This window comes from Oryctolagus cuniculus, chromosome 6, assembly GCF_964237555.1.
Source record: "Oryctolagus cuniculus chromosome 6, mOryCun1.1, whole genome shotgun sequence".
Taxonomy (NCBI): Eukaryota; Metazoa; Chordata; class Mammalia; order Lagomorpha; family Leporidae; genus Oryctolagus; species Oryctolagus cuniculus.
In genome coordinates this window covers 28,224,578-28,251,277 of record NC_091437.1, presented here as the reverse complement: position 1 = coordinate 28,251,277, position 26,700 = coordinate 28,224,578, and the positions used below count along the sequence as shown (strand labels likewise).

Genomic DNA, 26,700 nt, shown 5'->3' with positions numbered 1-26,700 from the left:
CACAATATTTTGAGTGATAATAGAAGAAACTCCGTAACTGGAAGAAAAGCTTCCAGGAGCGTTCCATAGCAAAATGCAAATGGTTTGTGCAGGAACATACTACCAGGGGATGGAGGGGATAACGTACTCACCACATTCCCAAGCAGACAGACGTCCCCCCGAACCTGTGCTTCCCCTGAGGAGCTGCCAGATTCACAAGGCGTCTGGACAGTGTCCTTTGAACCATCGCGTTGACTATAAAGGAGTTAGTTGGGTTACAGTGGCAGCTGCAGGGTGAATATATGGCATCTTGTTTGAAAAGCCACCATGATGATCTAGGAGGGTGAAACACATTAGCTCGGCAGGCTGCTGTGTATGCTGGTTGCTCCTGGGGTTTCCTCACCTCATGAGTGCTGGACAGCATCCTGGTCCTTAGGGTCAGACAGAAAGACAAGGAAAACTGGCCAATTCAAAGGGTGCCCTACAGGAATTTGAGGCATGCATGAAAATAGGAAACGCTGATACCCAACAGAGCTGCCTTTTAGGACTGGAAAATGGTTAGAGTCAGTGAGTGAAGTTCCCACTGTGCTTCCTTTAGGTGGCCATCTGAGTCCAGGAAATGAGTGGACATAGGGTCCTGCAGTAATTCAAGCATTCTCTTGCACTCTTGAGGCACAAATGCTAATAATAACTGTTCTGTCTGACAGTAAGACAGTCATTGCAGGAGGCTCTGGGGCAGAGTCTCCAAAGGGAAGCCTTCACACAGAGCTGAACCAATGCTGGTAGCCCTGAGCGACCACAAATGGTTCCTAACAGGAACAGACAGCCTAGCCTCGACTGTTATGAGCATTTGGGAAATGAACCAGCAGACGGGTGATTTCTCTCTCTCTCCCTTTCAAATAAATATTTTTTTAAAAAATATATACTGAAATAATTACAGATAAAATCGAAGAATGTCTGAGATTTGCTCCAAAATAATCCCCTGGGATTGTGGAAGGGAAGAGAGGAAAGGAGACTGGCCACAGGAGCTCACTGCTGGAGCTGGGTATCACAGGTTATTACACTAGTCTCTCCACCGTGAAATATGTTTCAAAGTTTTCAAAAAAGAAAAAAGAAGGAATTGATGTTTTGACTCAGAAAAGAAGGAACTGTCACTTCCCTTAATGTAACTGCTCAGAGGCCTCCTCCCCTTCCAGAGTCCCGAAGTGAATTATTGAGAGTAATCCGAGAGGCATGGAAGCCATGGAGCGCGGAGAGGCCATGAGTGCAACCCTCACCTCAGTGTCCCTCTCACCCTACAGGCCAAGCTGACTGTGTGGTGGTAGAAGTGCAGCTGGGTGGAACCAAGTGAGAAGGTCCTATATTAAGCAGGGTTCTCCAGGGAAGCAAAGCTACTAAGATATGTACATACACATGTGTAAAAAGAGATTTGCTATAAGGAATTGGCTCATGCAATTATGGCTGCTTACAAATCCAAAATCTGCAGGGTGAGCCAGAAAGCTCGACACCCAGGAGAGTCCAAGCTATAGTTCCCCAGCCGAGGCAGTCAGAGCTGATGCTGCAGACGAAAGCTAAAAGCTGTCTGCTAGACAGAATCTTGGCTCAGGGTCTTTTTGTTACATCTGGGCCTTCAAATGCTTGGATAAAGCCTACCCACATTGCTGAGGGAAATCTACCTTACTCAACATTCATCAATTTCGACATTAGGGGCCAGTGCCATGGCGCACTAGGTTAATCCTCCACCTGCGGCGCAGGCATCCCATATGGGCGCAGGGTTCTAGTGCCAGTTGCTCCTCTTCCAGTCCAGCTCTCTGCTGTGGCCCAGGAAGGCAGTGGAGGATGGCCCAAGTGCTTGGGCCCCTGCACCCGCATGGGAGACTGGGAAGAGGCACCAGGCTCCTGGCTTCAGATCGGTGTAGCTCCAGCCATTGTGGCCATTTGGGTAGTGGACCAGCATATGGAAGACCTTTCTGTCTGTCTGTCTCTCTCTCTCTCTCTAACTCTACCTGTCAAATAAATAAATAAATAAAAATATGCATCTGTCAACGTTAAAAAAATTTCGACATTAATGTCATTCAAAACAACCTTACAGAAATACCTAGAATAATGCTTGACTAAATATCTGGGCCTCCTGTGACTCAGCCAAATTGACACATAAAATAAACTATTACTTTCCCTCCACACACACACATTCCTTCTTCTCTCAGGGAGTACATCCCAGGAGAAAGGGAACAGAGGCACAGGGTGCAGGCAGGATTTAGGGATCCTAGCCCTTGGTTTCCCTCATAACCGTTGATATGAAGGCCACTTTTCCTGGGAAGGCCTGGAGCCACACACTCCTTCTGATGGGGCCCAACTGAGTTCTCTGAAAATAGGCCCAGAGCCTCAGAGTCCTATATTGAGCCTGAAGACAAATGCCCCTAAAAAGCCAGCAAGGCAGGCAAGAGAAACACATGCTGAGACCCGTGCACAGATGGTCAGACGGAGCTATTAATCTTACTTGCCAGGTGGAGCACTCTGGATGCTTCAAAGGGTCCCTTGGTTGTGGTCCCTCTTCCACACCATCCTTCATTGTACCATTTCCAAGAAGGGTAATGGAGGTGGCAGCAAAGTGAGCAAACTGGGAGAAAGACAGGTTGGGCAGGGACCACGTTTTACTGGAGAAGGGAACAAGGTGGGTTATATAAGGATTATATAAGCTCTTAGAAACACCTAAAGATTTGGGATACATCAATGTAGGCAGCCTGGAAGCCAGTGAGTGCGACTGTATGAGAAAGAAGCTGAAGCCCTTCTGCTCCCAAAATTTCAGGTGTTGGAATTTAACTCTCAAATCCACATGAATGGTACTTGGGGTTGGACCTTTAGGAGGTAATTAGGGTTAGATGAGGTCATGAGGCGCAGCCCCTGTAACAGCAGTAGTGACTCTATAAGAAGAGATGCAGCTAGCACAATGCTCTGTCTCTCCTCGTGGTGCCCTCCACTGTGTGATGATGCACCAAGAAGGCCCTGGCCAGATGCCAAGCAGATGCTGGTGCTATGCTCTGGGACATCTCAGTCCCCAGAACTGTGAACCAAATAGATGTCTATTCTCTATCAATTACCTGTATTTTTTTTTATCTTTTATTTAATGAATATAAATTTCCAAAGTACGACTCATGTGTTACAATGGCTTCCCCCCCCATACCGTCCCTCCCACCCACAACCCTCCCCTTTCCCACTCCCTCTCCCCTTCCATTCACATCAAGATTCATTTTTGATTATCTTAATATACAGAAGATCAGCTTAGTATACCTTAAGTAAGTATTTCAACAGTTTGCTCCCACACAGAAACATAAAGTGAAAAATAATAGATGATTTTTTTTAAATGATGATGAAATCAGATCAGACCTATTGTCATGTTTAATCCCAGTGAGAGTCAAGTTGGGAATTGATAATTTCTTTTTTTTTTTTTTTCAATTACCTGTATTTTTAAAAATGCTGCCTTCTAATATTAGACTCAAAGGACATAAAATTACATATAAGTAAACCTTCAAAATGTTTCAAGTAAGCAGTTCTGGGGCCGGCGCTGTGGTGCAGCAGGTTGAAGTCCTGGCCTGAAGCACTGGCATCCCACGTGGGCGCCAGTTCGAGACCCGGCTGCTCCTCTTCCAATCGGCTCTCTAATGTGGCCTGGGAGAGTAGTAGAGGATGGCCCAGGTCCTTGGGCCCCTGAACCCACGTGGGAGATCCAGAGGAGGCTCCTGGCTCCTGGCTTCAGATTGGTGCAGCTCTGGCCATTGTGGCTATCTGGGGAGTGAAGCAGCGGATGGAAGACCTCTCTCTGTCTCTACCTCTCTCTGTAACTCTATCTTTCAAATAAATAAAATAAAATCTTTTAAAAAAAGTAAACAGATCCATCAATTTATTCTGTAAATATATAGCTACATTTATATTAATTTTTGAAGAGTCTATATTTATATACTCTTGAATTATAATTGACAAGCTATCAAACATAGGAAAAAGTAAATTAAGCTTTTAAAACTGTACACATTGGCCGGTGCCGCGGCTCACTAGGCTAATCCTCCGCCTTGCGGTGCTGGCACACCGGGTTCTAGTCTCGGTCAGGGCGCCGGATTCTGTCCCGGTTGCCCCTCTTCCAGGTCAGCTCTCTGCTATGGCCCGGGAGTGCAGTGGAGGATGGCCAAGTGCTTGGGCCCTGCACCCCATGGGAGACCAGGAGAAGTACCTGGCTCCTGCCATTGGATCAGCGCGGTGTGCTGGCTGCAGCGCGCCGGCTGCAGCGGCCATTGGAGGGTGAACCAACGGCAAAGGAAGACCTTTCTCTCTGTTTCTCTCTCTCTCACTGTCCACTCTGCCTGTCAAAAAAAAAAAAAAAAAACCTGTACACATTGTTCACTAAAAATACCTATAGAGATGAATAATAGAGAAAATCGCTGTTAGGATAATTTTTGTAATTCTGCAATCATAACATGAAATTATGAATGGAATATGACTTCCACAATATTGTTACAGCAATAGAAAATGAACTAAGATACTTTCTTGGCTTACCCTGGAGGAACAGAAGCAAGAGGAAGCTTCAGCCATGGTGACTAGACAGCCCGAGAGGTAAACAAGGCTACCCAGGAAGCTCAAGCATGGGCTGGGGTAATCCAGGAAACTCAGGCTAGCACAGCCACCCTGACCTCAAGTTTCTTCCTAGCATTGCCTGCTCTGTCTGTGGCTGCTGCCAGCACTGTGGCACAAGCACACTCACTTCCCGTTACCTGCAAAAAGCTACCCATTCCTAGTGCTTGTAAAATAGACCCAGACTGTGGCTCTGTACCTGCTGGGGCCTCAGCTCTCCAGGATCTGAAGACTGGCATTGCAGAGATGCAGAGCCATAGTGGTGTGTGTACTTCGCTGTTTGTGGCTGGTGTACCACCCCAGCACCTGGATCTCAGCCAGAACAGGCTGCATGTCACCACACACCTCAGCACTTCCAAGTGACTGGGGCATGGCCCTGACCCCTTTCAACCTGTCCTTTGCCCAGGTGTGCTGTAGACTACTTGTGACACTCCAGAATTTGTGTATTGAAATCCCTACTCCCAGAGTGATGGTTTAGGAGGCGGGTCCTTGGGGAGAGATTAGGTCATAGAAGCTATACTCTCATGAATGGAATACGTGTTTTACAAAGAGACCCAGGGGTGGCTGTTTTGGTGCAACGGGTTAAGGCACCGCTTGGGACATTGCATCCTGTATCTGAGTGCTGGTTCCGGCTACTCAGTGCTTCTGACTCAACTTCCTGCTAATGCAAGAAATTGGAGCCAACAGAGGATGGCTCAAATGCTTGAGCCTCTGTCACCCACACGGGAGACTCAATAAATTGAGTCTGGCTTCAGCCTAGCCCAGCCCTGACTGTTGCAGGCATTCAAGGAATGAGTCATCAGATGAAAGACAGCTCTTTCTCGCTGTCACTCTGCCTTTCAAATAGATGAAAACACACATTTAAAAAGTTAAAAATAGGCAGTATTTGAACAAACTTTTCTGAACAATAAAGCACTGAACAACAGTGCTTTATTGATACAAAGGTTAGTTTAAATGGATACAAAATTGCTGTGTAAAGTATGTGTTTTCAAAATACATTTCTGTAAGTAGAAATTCTCTTAGTAAAAGAGCAATTATCTAGTAGCAAAGGTGTATGTTTAGGTCTGGGGAGCACAAGGGACATGGTCACTGGTCAGAGCAGCCCTCCCACCTGCGTCCTGTGGCCGCCTGTCCCGCAAGCACTCACGTGACACACAGGGACACACACAGAGTTCGACACTCACCACCTGCAAATCCTTTTTCCCCCTAGAGCTTTCTCCTGCAGAATTAACCCCATGGATGCACTCAGAAGTCACGGAACACATTTTCTGTAAAAATGTCTCGCACAGACTCAACATCCAGCTGTGGACTCTCACAGTGATGCAGCAGGAAGGGGCAAAGCTGGGGAGAGTCAGGCCGTCACTGTATATGTTACATGTTTATACACACACACACACACACACACAAACACACACACATAGGGGTCCATGCTATGGCAGAGAAGATTAAGCCTCTGCCTGTAGGGCCAGCATTCCACATGGGCGCTGGTTTGGGTCCCAGCTGCTCCACTTTTGATCCAGCTCCCTGTAATTGTGCCTGGGAAAGCAGAGGAAGCTGGCCCAAGGGCTTGGGCCCCTGCACCCATGTGGGAGACCCGGAAGAGGCTCCAGGATCCTGGCTTCAGGTTGGTCCAGTTGAGGCCATTTGGGAGAGAACCAGCAGATGAAAAAATCTCTCTCTCTCTCTGCCTCTCTATTTCTGCCTTTCAAATAAATAAATAAATAAATCTTTTTTAAAAAAAGTGAAAAGATTCTAAGCATGACTGGTAATTAAGGAAATGCAAATCAAATGAGTTATACTGCTTCACACTCACTAGGATAGCTAGAATCCAAAAAAGAAAAAAAAATAAGCATCAGGGACAATATGTAGAAAATGGAAATCTAGTACTTGCTTATGGGAATATAAAATGGTGTAGTACTCTGGGAAACAGTATGACAGTTTTTCTAAAAATTAAACAGATTTGTCACATGACCCAGCAATTCCACTTCTAGTTGTACAACCAGAAGATTTGAAAAGAGGTATTCAGAGGCTGGCACTGTGGCGCAGGGGGTTAATCCTCCACCTGTGGCGCTGGTTCTAGTCCTGGCCACCCCTCTTCCAATCCAGCTCTCTGCTGTGACCTGGGAAAGTGGTGGAAGATGGCCCAGGTCCTTGTGTCCCTGCACCTGCATGGGAGACCCAGAAGAAGTTCTTGGCTCCTGGCTCCTTGCTTCAGATTAGCATAGCTCTGGCCTTTGTGGCCATCTGGGGAGTGAACCAATGGAGGGAAGACCTTTCTCTCTGTCTCTCCCTCTCACTGTCTGTAACTACCTTTCAAATAAAAGAAATAAAATCTTTTAAAAAAAGAGATATTCAGGCCAGCGCCACGGCTCACTAGGCTAATCCTCCGCCTTGCGGCGCCGGCACACCGGGTTCTAGTCCCAGTCGGGGCACCGGATTCTGTCCTGGTTGCCCCTCTTCCAGGCCAGCTCTCTGCTGTGGCCAGGGAGTGCAGTGGAGGATGGCCAAGTGCTTGGGCCCTGCACCCCATGGGAGACCAGGAGAATTACCTGGCTCCTGCCATCGGATCAGCGTGGTGTGCCGGCCGCAGCACACTGGCCGTGGCGGCCATTGGAGGGTGAACCAACGGCAAAGGAAGACCTTTCTCTCTGTCTCTCTCTCTGTCCACTCTGCCTGTCCAAAAAAAAAAAAAAAAAAAAAAAAAAAAAAGATGTGGAAAACAATAAAAATGTTTAAAAAAGAGATATTCAAACAAACAATTTTACACCAATGCTCAAAGCAACACCAATCACAGCAGTCAAAAAGTGAAAACAATTTAAATCCCTGGATAAACAAAATGCCTTATAACTATGCAATGGAATAGTATTCCATAAATACCATAGCTGTAGAAAGAAATGAACCTTGAAAACTGGACACAGAAGGTCACATATTGTATGATTCCATTGCTACAAAATACCCACCAGAAGTAAATCTACAGAGACAGAAAGTCTATATTAGTGGTTGCTTAGGCTGAGGATGTTGGGGTCTAGTAGGTACGGAAAGATGGCTAAAAGGTATGGAGTTCTTTAGGAGGTGCTGGGAATGTTCCAGAACTGACAGTGGTGACAGTTGCACAGATCTCGAAAGACTCTAAGAGCCACTGAATCCTACACTTCATCTGGGAGAATTGCATATCAATTACATATCAATAAAAACTGTTTATTTTAAACGAGTGCCTTCTACAGGTACATACAGAAATAGATTTTCTTTTAAAAAAAAATCCACTGGGGATGGCAGAATGAAAAATAAGACTGGTCAGATGCTGGTCATTGCTGAAGTTAGGTACTTGGAGGGTCATTATACCATTCCCTCAACTGTTAGATGTTTGAACTTTTAAGAAAAAAAAAAGTGGGGGAACTTCATGCAGTATTTCCTCAGAAGACAGGTTACTGTCCAGAGTCACAAAGCTCTCAGAGACGCACATGAATTATTGAAGGGAATCTAAGAGGCGAGGAAGGCATGGAGTGTGGAAAGCAGGCAGGCACGGGCGCAGGTTTGGGCCAGGCCACTCTGCCCGCTCCAGGGGCCCTCACTGTCTCCCCCCAGCCCCCTGCCATGCTGACCGTGGTGGTGGAAGTGGAGCTGAGCAGGGATTCAGGTAAGGAGCCTTCATAGTCACTCTCAGAGAGGTGCAGCCCAGTGGAGCCTGTTAGGAGGGGAGGAGTGCGAGACCTGCACAGAGTGGGAAACTTGGGCACTGGTGGGGGCAGGACCCAGTAATCCTGGAGCTCCATTTCCCTCCTGAGAGTTGACCTGAAGTCTGCCTTTTTTAGGCTCTGGGACCTGTGGCCCCACCCTCCTTCCAGAGGGGCTCAGGAGCCTCCGTCTGCATCAGCAGGGGACTCTGGAGACTCAGGTAGAACGGATGGGGGGTAGAGGAGGGGTGAGGAAGAGGGGATGACACTGCTGACCCCTGCACTGCCTACAGGAACAAAGCTTCATCTTTGACAGAGTCCTGGGCACTGATGCTGCTGTGGTAAGGGGTCTGAAAGGGTGATGGGATGAGGAGGAGGCCTCCCAGTCCCTGGGTCCTGGGGTGGTTACTTCCGCCCCGGCCCCTTTGCTCAGGGGAGGCTAGGATGGGGCACCTGAGCCAGGGAAGTGTGCCTGTGTCTCCCTGCAGGAGGCAGAGCAGGAGCTGCTGGCACGAGTCCAGGCCACCCTGGGCTCCGTGAGCCAAGGGTACAGTGTGGCCCTGCTGCTCCGTGGCCGGGAAACCGAGGCACCCCGACTTGTGCCTCAGGTGAGCCCCGGGACACAGACCTCATGCTCTTCCAGATTTCCAAGAACCTTTCCCTTCCTCAGCCCAGCTAGACTACATGTCCCTCCCCTCCAGGGTGGGGGCTCCTGTGCTCCACACAGGACATTTGCTAATAACCAAGGAGGATGAGCAGCTGAGGCTGATAGGATGGGTGGTGTACACAGATCAAGTATCCATGATGTCTAATCTTCACAGTTCTTGGTACTAATAATAGTAATAGTTGTAGTGATAGTAATATACTTATAGTAATAATAATAGTAATAGTGTTTCAGTGCAAACACTGGAAATGATTGCTTGATGTGAACGTTAGGGAGAGGGTTGGGCTCTTTATGTTCTGGATGCCAGGGCCTGGCACAGACTTCACCTTCAGGCAGTGTTGAAGGACAGGTAAATCTCTCAGTCCCCTGGCTCCCTTTCTCCACTCCAGCTGCTGCACCTGCTGTTTGAAGAAGCTCAGCCACTCAGCCACTCAGATCCTGTGCTCACTACTCTTAGCTTGGTGCAGGTGAGACCCCTAGGGGAGCAGAGAGCAGAACCTGGGGACTCAGGGCCAAGCCTGTGGGGAACCAGAACTTGGCCCCAGCTGCACTCCGCTGCTCTGCAGTGTGAGCCTACCTCTCCAGGGTTCTCCTTCTCCCTGACTGCTCTCCCCATGGGAGCACAGATAGGGGAAAGGCTCAGTCTGTAACAGGAATGCTTGTGTGACGCCAGCTCAGCCCCAGCGGGAGGACCAGGGACCTGCTCTCCCCAGCAACAGAGAACCTATCAGTGCTGGACGTGGCCCCTCTGGGCTTGTGAGTATCTGGGGCTCGGCAGGGTCTGAGGGTGCTTGTCTTAAGGCAGGACTGATATGTTCCCAGGACTCCCCACCGCCCTCTTCACTTCTTCCTGCATGCCCACCCCTGCTACTCCTCTCATCCCATCTACAGCCCTGCAGCTCTACCCCCTACCCCACATCCCGAGTCAGCCACTGTCAATCGCACTGGGTGATTTCGAGCATCTCACTGAGCAGGACTTCATTTTCTCCATCTGTAAAATGGGGGCAACTCCAACTACCTTGTCTCCCTCACTGGGCAGATCACAGAAGGAAGAGTAATATGATGAAGAGGGGAGGTTTTGGGTGGAGGTCTGCTGGACCCGGAGCCATTGGGAAGCATCTTACAGGCTGCAGGGAACTCTGTGGGCTCCCCATCCAGAGGCTCTAGGGCGCCAGATGGGGCCTTGGTGCTCTGGAGCTGAACTCAGCCTCTCTTCCTCCAGGGTGGGGGAAGGTGCCAGTGAAGTGGCGGTGTCTGACTCGAGGGCTGCCTCGGAACTGTACTTGCAGGCCACAGCTGGGGAAGGCAGGTGAGCAGCCAAGGGCAGCTGTCAGCCCCCAGCCCCTGGGCATTGGGCCTGAGTCTCCCTTCTACTCCACAGGGCCTGCTCTCTGCTTACTCTCACCATGTCCTGCCCGGGGCCTGACCCTGCAGAGGGGGCTGGACCTCGGGGCATGTGGCGAGGGGCCTTGCGGATCCTGCAGCTGCCCGGAGTTCCGTAAGTCTGAGGATGCCTTCTGACTGCATCGGGGGTGGCTAGGGGCTGAAGTATGGATGTAAAGGCCTAGGGCAGCATCGAAGTTTCTCCTCCTGACAGTTAAGAATAGCCCAGACCTGGGCTAAGACCCTCTGTGGGCAGACGATGTTGCAAAAGGCAACAGGGTTGAGAACTAGAGGAACCATAAAATGAAATTAATGTTTCCAAGAACTACTTTTTCATATGCTCATAAGCACACCACGGGGCATCTATAAATAGTCTCCAAGTACTTTTGTCCAATTTTTGATTTTCTGTTTCTTTTTTTTTAACATTTCTTTTCAGCCACTTATGATCTATCAGACTGAAAATGTGGAAAGGACATAAATTTCCAAAACCAAGATGGAAAATGCCATCTGTTTCATATTACAAATTTTGCAAATTGACTTGACATTATTATTTTCTATCACCAATTCACATTAACTTTTTTTAAAAAAATTTATTTATTTATTTGAAAGGCAGAGTTAGAAAGAGGCAGAGGCAGAGGCAGAGGCAGAGGCAGAGAGAGAGAGAGAGTTTTTCCATTCACTAGTTCACTCCCCAAATGGCTGCAACAGCCAGAGCAGGGTCAACCTGAAGCCAGGAGCCAGCAGCTTCTTCTGGGCCTCCCATGTGGGTGCAAGGGCCCAAGCACTTGGGCCATCTTCTACTGCTTTCCCAGGCCATAGCAGAGAGCTGGATTGAAAGAGCAGCAGCCAGGTCTCGAACCAGCGCCCATACAGGATGCCAGGACTGCAGACGTTGGCTTTATCTGCTACGCCATAGTGCCAGCCCCTCACATTAACTTTTGAGCATTGAGCAAAGGATAGAAAATGAAGCATGAAGACAAGGTTACCTGGAAGTTTTCCATCTCAGTTCTGAAAATCAGAGAAAAAAAAAGGGGGGGGGAGTACCCTAAATTCCAGACAATTCTAAAGTCTTGTCTCTATTTTATTATGTAAGGGACCTTTTCTAATAAAAAAGAAAATCAGCTTTTAAAAAATATAACTTACATGTCAAAAGGTTCATTCTTCTAAAATGTATAATTTTGGAGCCTTCAGTATATTCACAAAGTCATGTGTTGATCAGTACTTTCTAATTTTAGAACTGTTTCCTCACCCCAAAAAAGGGAATCCAATCCCATCTGCAAGCATTCCTGAGCCTGCCTCCCACTCTCAGCCCAAGGCAGTCACTAATCTGTAGATTTACCTATTCTGGGCTTTTCACATAAATGGAATCATACAACGTGTGGCCCTTTGTATGTGGTTTCTTTCATTTAGCGTAATGTTTTCAAGCTCATTCATGTTGTAGCATCAGAACTTCACTTTTTTTTAATTGCCCAGTAGTATTTCATGGTATGGATTTACCAGATTTTGTTTATCAATTTATCTTTTGGAGGGTGTTAGATGTCACCATTTGGGCTATCATAATGTTGCCATGGGCATTCATGTCCCACTTTTTGCTTGGACATATGTTTTCAGTTACTTTAGATTCCAAGATCTGATATTGCTGGGTCACATGGTAACCCTATTCTTAACTTCGTCTTCATTGAGGCAGAATTCACATAACATAAAATTAACCATCAACCATTCTATAACGTACAATTTAGCGGCATTAAGTACATTCATGATGTTATAGAACTCTCTAGTACCAAGACAGTTACATCACCCCAAAACTAAATCCTGTACCCATTAAGCAACTTATTTTTATTTCCCCTTTCCTCCAGTCCCTAATGACTACTAATTGGTTTCCATCTCTATGGATTTACGTATTGTGGATGTTTCATATAAATGGAATCATATAAGATGTAACTTTTATGTCTGGTTTCCTTCGAGTACCATCATGTTTTTAAGACTCATCACATTATATTATATTGTCTTCACTTGTTTTATGGCCTTCATTCATTTTATGTCCGAATATTCTTCTGTTATATACATCACATTTTGTTGAAACATCTTATCAGCCAGTGGGTATTTGGGTTTTTCCACCTTTTGGCTATCGTGAGTGGCACTGCTACAAATATTCATGTCCACATACTTGAACATTCTTTTTCAATTATTTTGGGTAACTTTGAGTAGCAGTTTCATAGCTATCATCCTTGTATTGTTCTTCATCTAGGGGAAAGCTTTCAGTCTTTCACTGTTGTGTATGACATCAGCTGTGGGTTTTGCAAATATGCTCTTTATCTTGTTGTGAATTTATTTCTTTCCTATTTTGTTGAGTATTTTTATCATGAAAGGGTTTTGAATATTGTCAAAGGTTTTTCTGCATCAATTGAAATGACTGTTTAGGTTTTCCTCTAATATATTAATGTAGTAAATTACACTGATTGATTTGCAATTGTTGAACCATCCTTTGATTCCTGGGAAATCACACTTGGTCCTAGTGTATAATTCCTTTTTAAATTATTTATTTATTTATTTGAGGGGAGAGAGAGAGAGAACCAGAAGTAACTTTATTTTCTTATTCGGAGTTTTTGATTAGTGACTCAATCTCTTGTTATAGGTTTATTCAAAATTTCTAATTTCTTCTTAAGTCATTTTTGTCTTTCCAGGAATTTGTCCTTTTCATCTACATTCTCTAATTTGTCAGTCTACAATTGTTTGTAGTATTTTCACAAGTCTTATTTCCGTAAGGTTGATAGGAATGTCCTCACTTTCTGATTTTAGAAATAAATCTCTCTCAAACTTCTGTTGATTTTTAAAATATTTTCAAAGAAATAAACTTCAGTTTCATTGGTTTTCTGTATTTTATATACCTTATTTTATAGCCTCATCTTTCAGCATGTCCACTGTTTGCCTCTCAATTGTTGCTTTTGTTCCAGGTAACTGGCTTGTTTTTTTGTCTTTAAATGTTTTCAGAGAACATCATCCACAAAGCCACTCTGCCCTGATAGAGTTCAGAGATATGAAAAACAAAAAGAAGTCCCTTTAGGCTGGTGCTGCGGCTCACTAGGCTAATCCTCCACCTGCGGCACCTGCACCCTGGGTTCTAGTCCCGGTTGGGGCGCCAGATTCTGTCCCGGTTGCTCCTCTTCCAGTCCAGCTCTCTGCTGTGGCCCTGGAGTGTAGTGGAGGATGGCCCAAGTCCTTGGGCCCTGCACCCACATGGGAGACCAGGAGGAAGCACCTGGCTTCTGGCTTCGGGTCGGTGCAGCACGCCAGCCGAAGCGGCCACTTGGGGGGGGTGAACCAATGGAAAGGAAGACCTTCCTGGCCGGCTCCGCGGCTCAATGGGCTAATCCTCCGCCTTGCAGCGCCAGCACACCAGGTTCTAGTCCTGGTCGGGGCACCGGATCCTGTCCCAGTTGCCCCTCTTCCAGTCCTGCTCTCTGCTGTGGCCAGGGAGTGCAGTGGAGGATGGCCCAAGTCCTTGGGCCCTGAACTCCATGGGAGACCAGGATAAGCACCTGGCTCCTGCCTTCAGATCAGCGCAATGTGCTGGCAGCAGTGCACCAGCCGCAGCGGCCATTGGAGGGTGAACCAATGGCGAAGGAAGACCTTTCTCTCTGTCTCTCTCTCACTATCCACTCTGTCAAAAATAAAAATAAGAAAATAAGAAAAAAAAAAAAAAAGACCTTTCTCTCTGTCTCTCTCTCACTAACTCTGCCTGTCAAAAAAAAAAAAAAAAAAAAAAAAAAGGAAGTCCCTTTAATAAGTTTTTTTGGGAAAACCCAAGTCAGTCAAAAAGGACAAACTCAATTCCTTGGAAACAAGAGCCACTCAGTTTACTGCTGGCATTGTGGTATAGCAGGCTTAGCTGTGGCGTGTGATGCTGATATCCATAGAGTGCCGGTTCAAGTTCCAGCTGCTCTGCTTTCAATTCAGCTCCCTGCTAAGTGCCTGAGAAGGCAGTGGAAGATGGTCCAACTACTTGGGCCCACATACAAGACTGGATGGAGCTCCTGACTTCAGCCTGGCCTCGCCTTGGCTGTTGCGGTCATTTGGGCAGCAAACCAGCAGATGGAAGATCTCTCATTCTCTCTGTCATTCTGCCTTTGAAATAAAATAAATCTTTTTTTTTTTTTTTTTTTTTTTTTTTTTTTTTTTTTTATCAACTCTGCTCCCTTCAGAAACAGGGTACCCCACCAGAGATTGGGCTTGCTGTCTTCAAGACTATCTCTGTATTGGGGAAGAGGATCAGACCAGAATAAGTTATATACCACACTGAAGTTGCCTTTCCTCTGGCTAAGCATTCACTTGGTAGCTGCAAGCCTTTGCCTGTTTCCGAGAGTTTTGATAAGGCTGATTCTGACCACTTTTGCCAGGTATTTCTGAGGAGGGATGGATCCTGAGGGTAGCCTAACTCTACCCTTTCCACAGAGGTCACCTTCCTTCGCCTATTTAAAAATTAACTTGTCTTTATATTATTGAGTTGTAAGATCTCTTGACATATTTTGGATACAAATCCCTTGATTTAAAAATTAAATCCCATGATTTAAAATTTTTAAAATAATAACAAAATAAAGATCAATATAAAGTTGCAGTTGTGTCTACTGGTACTCAAAAGTTACTGGAGATAGTGAGCTTTTCTGTCGGACTGTGATTCTGTCCAGTTTCTTTTCCCATCAGCAGCAGACAGCGCCTTCCTTCCTCTCTCCCTCTGGCAGAGACTGCCCCCTGCTGCAGGTACTGGCTGGTGAGGTGACTGGTGAGGAGGTGGAGGGCTGTCTGCCCTGGATTGTCTCAAGGCTCCTGGAAGGAAACAACTACAGTGGCCTACTTCTTCGCCTGGACCCCCAAGGTGACCTGGAGGAACGTGTGTGGTTCCTTGGGAAGCTCTGGGATTTGGCTTTAGGCCTGATCCATCCTAACTCCAGCCCAGGGGGACACAGAGAGAGAAAGACTGATCTCCTAGGAGTTCAGGAAGGTCTCAGGGTGGGTAGGATGCCAAGTCTGGGCAGGAAAGCCAAGGTAAAAGCAATCCTCACACTTGGGAGATGTTCAGTAGCTTACCAAGGAATTTTGTACTAATACATTCAATTCTTGCCACAATCCCATGAAGTAGGCCTAATTCACACAAGAGAAAATGGAAGCAGGCTTAATTTATAGCTCAGAGAGCATCAGATACATTTAAAAATCAGTCCTCTGAAATGCGATGACAAAGACTTAGAGAAGGTCAAGGTGGGGGTACAGATCAAATAAGAAACAGTTGATAGTTATTGAAAGGATGACAGGGAGATGGATTTTCTATGTATTCTGTCTGTTGGATGTTTTCCATATCAAAAGTAAAAAAAATCTGACCTTCTAACTGTCTCCAAAACCAACAAAAACAATTTAAATTCCAGATATCTTCCTGTGCCAGGCCCCAATGAATGAGGAAGATAAGTTGGGGCAGCCCACACCCTCAAGGATAAAGCAGCAAGGGGCAGGCATGATTATCTAGAGGCCAGTTTGGGATCCTGATTAAGAACGCTGGCTTCAGTGTCAGCCCTGGGCTTGAGTTTCAGTTCTGCCACTCATCGAGAAGGTGCCTGCCTGACCTCTCTGAGCTCCTTGCCTCATCCGGGAAACATGGGGGAGGCAGGAGAGATTACACCTGCTGCCTCACTGGAGTGTCGTGTGGATGAAAGCAGATAATCCATGAATGGCTTTGGCATGAGGCCATCAGCACATGTAAAATCCTAATGGAGGTTAGATATTTTTATGAATAGCACCATTAATAAAAATAAAAAGCATTACAAGCAGTGTCCTTCGGAGTCCACAGGAAGGAATAATTTACTGAGTCTCCCCTTAATAGGCAGCTCTTTGAGCTTGCTCCAGGCTGCTTTGTTGGGGGCCTCGGAAAGGAGGACGCAGGCAAAACAGGTGAGGCCCACCCTGTGGGATGCAGTAGAAGAGGCCAGGGTCCGCAGGGCTGGGCTGAAGACTCTGCGTTTAGGCCTCCTTGGGGACACACTGACGGAGAGCCGGCTTAGCCAGCTGGGCAAGGCCCTGCGGGAACTACAGGTGAGTCAGGTAAGGCCTGTGGGCACCTGGGAAAGCATCGGCCAATGTCCACCATGAATTCTCCCTCCATAGGTGGTAAAAGCCTGGAGTCAGCCCCTGAGAAGCCAGACATTCCAAAGGGCCAGAGCTGAGGCTGGGGGGCTCCCAGAACCACAGGTATTTTTCTCACCCAGCTTCTCTGGAACCCCATTTATATATGCTTTCCTCTCCTGTGTTTACAGAATACCACGAGGCAGCCCTCTAGTCATTCATTGATTTATTGATTCCCAAACATTTAGTGACCACCCACTGTGTGCTGGGCACAGCCCTGCGTATTCCCCATCCTGTGCAGTTGATGATCTGCTGGGAAAAAAACATTTTAACACCATGATCAGTGCTCTGAAAGGCTTCTAAAAAACAGTGTTCTCTGGGGCATCTAAGTCTTGGCAAGAGAAGGAAGGAAGATTTAATGGAGGAAGTGATTCCTGAAGGGGGTCAGCAAAGATAAGTGAAGAGCATTTCAGACAGAAAACAATAGGCAGAGACTCAGAGGTAAGCAAGTGCCTCCAAATGGCTTCACTTGCAGAAGAACAGAATTTGAGAGTCAGGAGAGAGGGCCTGCAAAGGAAAGCAGGGGACAGGCCACACAGGGACTTGTAAATTTACTGATGTGTTTGGATTCTGCTTGAAGGTCAAAGGCGAACCACTGAAGTATTTTAACCAGGGAAGACAACAATGTTCCTACATTTCAGGTGAGTGAATTCACACTCAGAAGAGATGTGAATAGGCCATAGCCACTGGCATAACCAGAGGCAGCAGAGATGCAGTCATACTCCAGACCCTAGAAGCCAAATACAGTGCTCCTTCATCCCATTAGGCATGGCCTTTCCTGTGCATAAAGGGGTGCTGTGTGCTATGATGTGTTGTGGATGGTTGAAACCCTGCTCCTGCCCAACTTCTCCTGGTCCTTCTCTTCCTTTTTATTTGAGAGGTGGAGTTACAGAGGGAGAGATGGAGAGAAAGGTCTTCCAACCACTGGTTCACTCCCCAAATGGCTGCAACAGCTGGAGCTGGGCCGATTCAAAGCCAGGAGCCCAGAAGTTTCTTCTGGGTCTCCCAAGCGGGTGCAGGGGCCCAAGCACTTGGGCCATCTTCTACTGCTTTCCCAGGCCATAGCAGAGAGCTGGATCAGAAGAAGAGGAGCAAGGACAGGAAGTGGTGCCCATATGGGATGCCAACTCAGGTGAAGGATTAGCCTGCTACACCACATCATGGGTCCCTTTACTTCCCTTTTCATGGTTATTTGCATCTTGTGTTTAGAGCCCTGGGTGTGGTGGAATGAGGTGAAAAGGCCCAGGCATTAGGCATGTTAGTCTCCATTTACTAAGAGGTGCCTAAGTGCTCAAGGTTCTGTGTGCATTTCTTATCTCATGCTCTCTGCAACTTTTATCAGCTCTATTTTACAAAACATGGAGATGCAAAGGGTTAGTCAATTGCCTGAGGTCATACAGACAAGAAAAGGAGGGGCCAGGACCCTGATCCAGTTTCAAAGCTCCAAGCTTAACCTGTATTGTTCTAGGAGTAAGGGTACAGAATTGTCAGTCTGTGATAGATTCAATAGCAAGCCAGAACCCAGCCCTCAAGGGGAGCCTTAAGGTGATCTGGGACATGGGGGTTATGGGGAGAGTGGTCTTCTTCACCTATGGTATGGTTACTTCCATTTTCCTTTAGCAGCAAGAACAGCAACTCTACGATCTGGGCTCCACCCACAGCACCCTCTTGGGGACACTGAGGAACAGGTAAGACCACACGGACTCCAAGAATGATTGACCACTGAGCAGAGTTGCAGAGCTCAGCAAATCTGCCTTCTGTTTACCCTGCCCTGAAATCATGGAGAAATACATACCGGGCAAGTCAGGGACCCTGAATCCCTCAGGGAAGAGAGAGGATTGGGGCTACTTTCCCACTGGGTTGGATTAGGGGCAAGGGTCCACAGGCTCTTCCAGGCCAGCTAGGTCCTGAATTTAGTTCTGGAAGCAGCCCTGACAATGAGGTTCTATTGGAAAAGCTGGGCTCTGTGTCTCAAAGCTTTGTGCACACGTGGGCTTCTGGCTTAGCCTAGATTGATGCTACCTAGGCCCAAAAGGCCCCAGATGTGGCCTTGCAGTTCTTCCTGGCCCAGGCTCGGAGGCAGAGACTACGAGAGCAGCACCAAATTCGGATCCAAGAGGAGCTGAAGCGTTTGGAACAAGAGGAGAAGGAGGTGGCAAGTGAACAGGACAAAGACCTGGTGACTGAAGAGGAGGTTAGAAGGGTGGAGGGGCCTGAGGCTCCTTATAACTGGGCCAGGTACTGTGCTGGGGGCTGAGACCCAGCATCAACCGCAACCAGTGGGCTCACATCTCTCAAGGCTCTGTCTTGCGAGCCACAGATGAGGCAATTCTCATGCTAAGGGCTGGGATGGGGGTTCTGGGGGCTTGTGGGTACAAAGAGGCATAGCTGACCCAGGCTGGTGTGGATCAGAGCAGAGGGCATCTAAGTTGAAACTCAAATGGCAAACAAATCAGCCAGAGAAATTCACTAGATTCCCAGCTCCACAAAGGCAATTTGTGTTGCTTATATAAAGGGGTGGGGAATACTTTTTCTGCTAACGGCCATGTGGATGTTTATAAGTTCTTGGGCCATACACAACTATCAACTTAAAAATTATCCTGCTACAGACCTACCTAGCTTCAAGCCCTGCCTGTGGTTGCCTTGCCAGGGAGAGACCAAATGTTTTCAAGGGCTTTAGATGGTCTGCAGGCTGGACATTACCCACCCCTGATAGATGCACTCAGCAAACCTGTCTGAACAAATTAAGAACTTATGTACATGACATGGGAGAGGAGAGTATATTCTCACAACAAAACTGTATGAGCAAAGCTCCAGAAGGAAGCAGTAACTGAAGGGGTTCTCGGAAGCACCAGCTGTCTAGTCTGGCTGGAGCCCAGCGTGTAGTCAGAGCAAGGCTAAAGGCACAGGTGTATGCCACACTGCTGGATTTGGATTTTCCTTCCAGGAAAATATGAATGTGCCATCTCATTCTATGTCCCCTACTACCCATAGGAATTTGGGAAAGTGAGGTCACTTGTCTAATCCAGTTTCCAAATCCATAAAATGGTCACGACCCCATAAGGAGCTAATACACAAAGTATTTAGCACAGAGCCTGGCATGTGGTGGCATTCAACAAGGTACATATTGTCACTGAAGGCCTGCGAGGCGAGGCGGAGGTGGCGCCGGGAGCAGACAGTGCTGAGGCTCCAGCTGGATGCCCTGCAGGCAGAGCGGGACAGCGCAGAGCAGGACCTGGCAGCTCTCTATGACCTGCACGTGCGGGCCGCCCAAGCTCAGACATGCCACATGTTGCAGGTCAGTGGGGATGAGGATGTGCTTTGGGCTGCTGCTACAGCTGGCTGACCCACAGGCTTCTCTGAATTTGGGCACAGGTATTCCGAGCCTGGCAGAGGCTGTGGGAGGAGAAGGCCATGACTACAGAGCGCCATCATCGCAGCCTGCTGGCTGGTGTCCTGCAAGACAACATCAAGCTGGCCACACAGAACCAGGAGCTCCAAGCCCAGAACTGGCAGTTCCAGCAGGGAACAGACTAGGTGTATGGGGTCAGTTCTCTCTCCTGTCTTGTGGGTCCTAATTGAGAGGAAGGTAGGACACAACCAAGTTAACCCTCATTACAGATCATCAATAATACTAGTAACCATGTCTCATTGTGCCAGTCTCTTAGCACCCAGCATCCACTATTTCATTTAGTTTTTTTCAGCTGCCTTATGGGTAGGTATTGTTTGATCCTCGTTTCAGAGATGTGACAACTGAAGCCAGGAGCGATTAGCAGCCTAAGGACAGTCAGTGATTAAGTGGCAGCAGAGCCAGATTCAAAATCAATTCTGGCCATGGTTCTACGCTGCAGATAGCAGCAGTTCAACCTTTCAGTGTGCATCAGAATCTGGGAAGCACTCAGGGAGCCTGCTTAAAGTGGGAAAAAATATTCCCAACTTCTCCCCACCCCAAGTCTCTAAGATTCTTATAGGTCTGGGGTAGGCCAAACACTATTTTTTTTAATTTCACAAGCTCACCAGGTATTCTACCACAGAATCACTCCTCTGGTCATGACTTTTTAATTTTTAGAATTTACTTGAAAAGCAGAGATGTAAACAAAGCTATCTACTGGTTTGCTCTCCAAAAGCCAGGGCTGGAGCCAGAGTTGCAATGACAATTCACGTCTCCACATGGGTGGGAGGAATCTAATTACTTGAGCCATCATTGCAGCTTCCTGGTCTACGCTGGCACGGAACTGGAGTGCGGAGCAGAGGCTTGAACTCAGGAACTCTGACATAGCTATCTCAATCACTAAGCTAAATGCCCAATCTCTAGCCATGATTTTAAAGCATAGATGCTATCTGGATCATCAATGAGGGAAGCAGAGGAAATGAGAATCAGACCATTTGCAATCAGTTTTCTAGCCTGGAGTCATTTGTCCTGCTGGGTCTTGTAGCTTCTATTTTCAACTCTCCCCACAACCCCAGGGCCCAAGATTTGCACTTTAGAGGAGTCTCAAAAGCTACAGCACCAGCTCCATAGAACTCCTAGAAGAAATAATGCTGGGAGCAAACATCATGTTCTTCTAGTCTAGAAGTTTCTCCAGAATTAAAATACTCAGGACACCAGGGGAAACAAAATTATGTTTGAGAAGAACTGTGCAACAAAGACAATAAAGGACAATCATAGCCAGTTGTAGGAACCAGCCCAGACCTTAGAACACTTTATTAACACCTTATTGCTTATGCAATTAGAGACACTGATTGAACTTAGAAGTTTCCTGTAACCGGTCACTCTGCAGAGAGCTTCCCCAGGCTGTTGAAGCTGGGACACTGCCAGGTTGGAGCAGGACCCAGAGTGGGAAGGACGGTATCTCCTAGGAGCTTTAGAGATGGCGAAGGGCTTCAAGAGGGCCCTTGGGGTAAGGAGATGTCAGAAGTATGGGCTTAAGCCAGGGCCCAGGGGCAACATTCCCTGAGATAGTCAAGCCGCAGCCCTCTCTGGGGTTTCCAGAACCAAGGCTGGGGGAGGGGAGCAGCGCTGCAGATGGGGGGGGGGGCACATCTCCAGGCACTACTGTAGCTGGCAGAGCGCCTGAGTGGTGGTTGTATGAACTGTGGCAACTGGCTCTTCCTGCGTGACAGTCAGGGGTTAAGTATCCCTTATGGTGTCTGGAGCAGTAAGTACCAGGCCTGGGAGAAGTGGGTCTGTGGGGATGACCACAGCTGGCAAGGAAAGCCACCTGTCACCCACACCCTATTCTGAGCAGCTGCATTCATCCAAGATAAGGCAGAGTGCCTCCCTCATCAGGGATAGGGTCATTTCTCAGGCCTAGATTTTAATTCCTTAGTCTGGAAGAACTTGGGGGTAGGGAGGGCAAGAGTTTCCTTAACCAAGCCCACTCTTCACAACTCCCAGAGGTACCCCATTATCCATCCACCTCCCAGACACCGATCTGGATGCTCTCACTTCCCGTTTTTCTCACAAGGCACTTGTTACAGGGCTGCTGAGGGGAGGGGGTCGGAGACCTGGGGGTGGCTCTGAAGGTGGTGCCCGATCTATAGGTCTAGGGTCAGGGAGCAGGGGCTAGCGGCTGCCATAGTACAGGTGCACAGCCAGGCCGATGAGCAGTGTGGCCAGGAAGAAGGCGGCTGTGAGCTGCAGCTGCAGGAGGGCCGCCGAGAGCACGGCGTTGACCACCAGCGAGCAGGACACAACAAAGAGGCGCGTGATGCTGCTGCCGTGCTTCATGACAGCTGACATGAGCAGGCCGCTGAGCGCCTGGCTCAGCACCACCAGCACTGCCCATCCTGAAAAACCTTCCAGGAATCCTGGGCCGGAGCCACCGCCCACATGCAGACCTAGGTTCAGGAGCACACCAAAAGTGTAGAGGAAGAGGTTCTGAAGTGCCAGGGGCAGCCGCTGTCGCTTCATGAGTAGCTCGGTGTACACAGATGACAAGCCCGAGATGAGGCAGTACAGGACGAGGAGCAGCAGTCCGAGTGGAGTGATATGCAGGGGCATGGGGCTGGCAGCAGCTACTCGAGGGGTCTCGGGAAGAGGGTTCCTAGGCTCCTGAAGACCACCTGCTGCATAGCAGGCCCCTGCTGCCATCAGCAGCAGCAGTGCTAACCCTTGGCGTGCGGAGAGGCGGTGCCGGAGGCACAGGCAGTAGAACAGGGCTGTGCTTCCGATCTTGAGATTGCTCAGCACCTGGTAGGTGCTGGGGTCCATGTAACGCTGAAGATAGATCACCAGGTTGTTGTTAGCGCCATACAGGAGGGCTGATAGTGCGAAGGGAGCAGCCTGGCGCCAGGGTGGGCCTCCTGGGGGCCATGTTTGCCAACCCACCAGGAGGGCGAAGGCGCACAGCAGCAGCTTTGTAAGTTCCGTCAACAGCACGGCTGAAGAGGGCCGGAAAGGCACTCGGCCGTCTACGTGACACAGTGCCAGCAACGGGGCATGGGCACCATACATGGCAGTGGACAGGAGTAGCATCAGGATCCAGCGGGCCTGCCGTGGACGGCCCAGGCTTGGCATACCCCCGTCCTCTACACTCATGCCCACACCAGACCAAGTGGCCTGTATACCTAGGCAAGGGACAGCGGGAGTTGCAATATGTTTGCGGGAAATCAAGTTATAGAGCTGATGCGCAGGAGGGAGGAGCCGTGGCACATCGCCAGAGAGAATACTGAGGATAAGAGTCAGCTGCAGACTGGGAGCTCAGGGCTGGGAGAGGAAGGGGCTGCTGGCCCTCGAAGCCACAGTCTTGGGAACAGTACCATGGAGTTAGGGAGGGAAGAAGGAGTCCACGGTGCAGGCTGACAAGCTACCACCCACCCTCTGCAGGAAGGGAAGCAAAGATGAAGGTAGCAGGGAAGTTGAAAAAAGCCAATAGGTAGCAGCCAGGGAAGCCACACAGAGTGTCTGCGATTGAAAGGCCTCCACTTGCAGGCCCCAGCTGCTCATCCTGCCTCCCCCATGGGATCCAGAACTAGTCTGGCCCCTTACGCAGTGACCGAAAATAGTCCCTCAATGTCTTCTCCACGTTGGGCACAGCATATGCCTGAGCTGTGTAGATGCCAGTGCAGGTGCCCACAACAAAGCCCAATACGGCTGACGCCCTCAGTTTGGCTACCACATAGCCAGCCAGGAATCCCTTGAGGAATGGGGAGGACAAGAGTGAGCCATCCTGTGGAGAAAAATGCAGAAGCAAACTCAGCCAGGCTCTCCCCTTTCCTGCCCAGGGGCTATTCAAACTGGGCTGACAGCATTCCACCACCTGCCCTGCTTCCCTCGGGACAGCTGCGATACTTTCTCTAAAGATTTCCTCAAGGTTATGGCACCAGAAAAAGAACTTAGGAACCCTGATCACACAATCTCAGAACCCTGGGATCAGAAGGTTCCAACCACAAAACCCTAATGAGGGCCAGAGATGTCCAGGTTATCCGATGCCTACCTAGTTCTCTGGCCTCATTTCCTGGCACGCTCCCAATTATAGCAGCCAAGCTGACCTCCTTCTACTCCGTCAAGTTCATAATGCTACTTCCCATCACAAGAGCTTTGCTTATGCTGTTCTATCTGCCTGGAATGATTTTTCCTCCCCTCGTCACCAAGTTAACTCCTACTTAAGACCTCAGCTCAAGCACCATTTTCTCAGGGAAACTTTCCTTGGGGTATCTGAAAACAGATAACAATAACCATTCTCTGGATAAATCTCTATCACCCATGCAAAACTCACAAGAGCATGCTGGGTAATGAAACCTAAGGGACGAGGGAGAGCAGCCCCTACCTGACTCACGCCACTGTTGACCTCACTTTCCACACGTCGCTGTAGGCTTTCCAGCTGGTTTTTGAGGAATGTCAGGTCCTTAAGCTTGGATACAGAATCCTAGAACAAGGGAGAGGTTGGTTCCAACAGATTGACCCGTCAGGGCCAGCGCTGTGGTATAGGAGGTAAAGTCACTGCCTGCAGCATCAGCATCCCATATGGGAGCTGGTGAGTTCCGGCTGCTCCACTTCTGATCCAGCTCCCTACTGGAAAAGCAGCAGAAGATGGCACAAGTCCTTGGGCCCCTGCACCCATGTGGGGACATAGAAGAAGCTCCTGGCTTCGGATCGGCTCAGCTTTGCCCATTGTGACCATTTCAGGAATGAACAAGAGGATGGAAGCTATCTCTCTGTCTCTGCCTCTCTATAACTCTTTCAAATAAAATAAGTAAATTTAAAAAAGCCTGAACCATCCCCAACAATTTTTTTAAAAAAATGTTTATTTACATGATAGGCAGAGAGAGAGAGAGAGAGAGAGCACATCTTTCATCTGCTGGTTCACAACCCAAATGCTCACAATAGCCAGGGCTGGGCCAAGTCAAGGCCAGGAGCCCGGGGCCCAATCCAGGTCTCTCAGGTGGGTGGTAGGAACGCAAATATTGGAGCCTTCATCTGCTGTCTCCCAGGGTGCATCTAAGCAGGAAGCAGAAATTGGAATTGGCACCAGAAGTCAAACCCAGGCACTTGGATATGGAATGTGGGAGTCTCGAGTGGTGTTTTTTTTTTTTTTTTTTTTTTTTTTTTTTTTTGACAGGCAGAGCGGACAGAGAGAGAGACAGAGAGAAAGGGCTTCCTTTGCCGTTGGTTCACCCTCCAATGGCCGCCGCAGCCGGCGCGCTGCAGCCAGCACACCGCGCTGATCCAATGGCAGGAGCCAGGTACTTCTCCTGGTCTCCCATGGGGTGCAGGGCCCAAGCACTTGGCCATCCTCCACTGCACTCCCAGGCCATAGCAGAGAGCTGGCCTGGAAGAGGGGCAACCGGGACAGAATCCGGCGCCCTGACCGAGACTAGAACCCGGTGTGCCAGCACCGCAAGGCGGAGGATTAGCCTAGTGAGCCGCGGCGCTGGCCTCGAGTGGTGTCTTAACGATTGTACCAAACAGCTGCCCCTTCCTCTGTTCTAGTGAACAACGGCTGGGAGTTGAGGATGGAGTGAACCAACGAAATCTCTTCCTATAAAGCCTTCCTGAGATGGCAGTGATAAAGGAGGAAAGACAATAACCATAAAACGTGGGGGCCGGGGAGGGGACCGACGGGAGAGGCACTAATAACTTTTAACAAACCCTCCAGGAATTTTACATAGCAAGTAGTGTGTAGGGGAGGCAGGGACAGCTAGAGAACCTTCAATTAGGTCTGTCAAGAAAGCACCACTAACTGGACCACAAGTACCCTAAAAGTGGGACCAGTCTGTCTTGACTGCTGTGTCCCAGGGCCTGCAGGGACCGGCCAGCACCCAGACGCGGGAGTTCTGCTGAGCTTCCAGAACAAAATTGAGTAATGGCCTAAGGCACTTCCGTGAACAACCTGGGGTCAAACTGATTTCTGCCCAGGCTGCACCCTCCTCCTGCCAAGGCCACCCCAAACTGAATGTGAGTTACTGGATGCGATAGGTAATAACTGTTGATAAGAGTAAGTCAACTGAATGCCGTTGATTGCATCTAAGTGTGAAGTTCAGTGTGTGCAAAAGGGAGTCGAGGGCGGTCTGAGTTTCCATGTGGACAGGAAACACTGCGTCTCTGCAGGGAATAACTCGGGGCCTAGGACGTGGAAGAGAGAGCAGTGAATGCCTCAGTGTGTATGGTAGTAGCTGGGCGACGGTGGTCCCGCTGCGGGGTGGCTGGACCGCGGGGGTCCGGCTCCGCTTTCCTAAACCGCCCTCCCCCACTGTTGAGACAGTCTACAAGAGCCTTCGGGGAAACAAGGGACACCGTCACGCTTGAGCAGTTCCAGCGTCACCTTCCCCCAGAATTAAGGTCATGGAGTGTAGTGACCACACGACTGCAGACCACCCCACATGCACTCACCTTGTCATCCGCCATCTTCTCCGCCTAACTTGTTGCGCAGACGCAGCCCCGCCTCCTCATAGCCAGCGCTGTGGCCATCTTTACTGAGGGCAGAAGCACTTCCGGGGCATTTCTGGAGAGGGTGGAGCGCTTTCTGGGATGCTGGGGGCCGGCGGGGCCGGCGGTTTCCTCACAGATACTTCCGTGTGACCCCTCCCGTCGCGTCCCAGGCTGAACGTGTGCGCGCACACGACCCGGGCGCCATGTTCTCATTCATGCGCAAACCTCCGCCTGCACGAAGGCCTGGGCGGTCTCCCGCCTCCTGATGAACTCATAGTTGCGTTGTGGCGTCAGCAGGCCGTCCGGCGTCGGTGGGTCTGCCCACGCACGGAAGC

General features: G+C 48.8%; 3 protein-coding genes across 5 annotated transcripts; 1 reads left to right on the top strand and 2 right to left on the bottom strand.

The window, feature by feature from the left end:
* On the bottom strand, positions 1-26,689 carry LOC127482780 (SLC35A4 upstream open reading frame protein). 3 transcript variants are annotated; one of them, XM_070076206.1, is made up of 4 exons: positions 26,327-26,689; positions 24,264-24,362; positions 2,484-2,599; positions 1-410 (listed from the first exon to the last, which is right to left on the bottom strand). In XM_070076206.1, the coding sequence occupies exons 1-4, from the start codon at positions 26,339-26,341 to the stop codon at positions 128-130; spliced, it is 513 nt and encodes a 170-aa protein (XP_069932307.1). In that variant the 5' UTR covers positions 26,342-26,689; the 3' UTR covers positions 1-127. The 3 variants fall into 3 exon arrangements, with proteins under 3 accessions (XP_069932307.1, XP_069932308.1, XP_051700261.1); XM_070076207.1 differs by having other exon boundaries at positions 121-314; positions 2,480-2,599; XM_051844301.2 differs by lacking the exons at positions 1-410; positions 2,484-2,599 and adding an exon at positions 21,168-23,663.
* Positions 8,101-20,057, top strand: LOC100346180 (plectin). The gene is made up of 14 exons (XM_051844085.2): positions 8,101-8,239; positions 8,415-8,497; positions 8,765-8,884; positions 9,330-9,407; positions 9,614-9,696; positions 10,163-10,249; positions 15,063-15,196; positions 16,193-16,401; positions 16,474-16,557; positions 17,072-17,132; positions 18,112-18,179; positions 18,518-18,685; positions 19,631-19,789; positions 19,867-20,057. Exons 1-14 carry the CDS (start codon positions 8,101-8,103, stop codon positions 20,026-20,028), a joined length of 1,635 nt encoding a protein of 544 aa, XP_051700045.2. The 3' UTR covers positions 20,029-20,057.
* On the bottom strand, positions 21,168-23,032 carry SLC35A4 (solute carrier family 35 member A4). The gene has a single exon (XM_002710253.5). The coding sequence runs from the start codon at positions 23,030-23,032 to the stop codon at positions 22,058-22,060; it is 975 nt and encodes a 324-aa protein (XP_002710299.1). The 3' UTR covers positions 21,168-22,057.
* Positions 26,690-26,700: the final 11 nt, after the last annotated feature.

Coding starts and splice junctions, on each gene's coding strand:
- LOC100346180 (XM_051844085.2), top strand. CDS start 8,101: ATGGAGTGTGGAAAGCAGGCAGGCACGGGCGCAGGTTTGGGCCAGGCC. Junction 9,408..9,613: donor CTACTCTTAGCTTGGTGCAG/GTGAGACCCCTA, acceptor GTGTGACGCCAG/CTCAGCCCCAGCGGGAGGAC. Junction 16,558..17,071: donor GGGGGCTCCCAGAACCACAG/GTATTTTTCTCA, acceptor TTCTGCTTGAAG/GTCAAAGGCGAACCACTGAA.
- SLC35A4 (XM_002710253.5), bottom strand. CDS start 23,032: ATGAGTGTAGAGGACGGGGGTATGCCAAGCCTGGGCCGTCCACGGCAG.
- LOC127482780 (XM_070076206.1), bottom strand. Junction 2,600..24,263: donor TCAACAGTGGCGTGAGTCAG/GTAGGGGCTGCT, acceptor TCTTTCTCCCAG/TTTGCTCACTTTGCTGCCAC. Junction 411..2,483: donor CATCCAGAGTGCTCCACCTG/GCAAGTAAGATT, acceptor TCTGACCCTAAG/GACCAGGATGCTGTCCAGCA.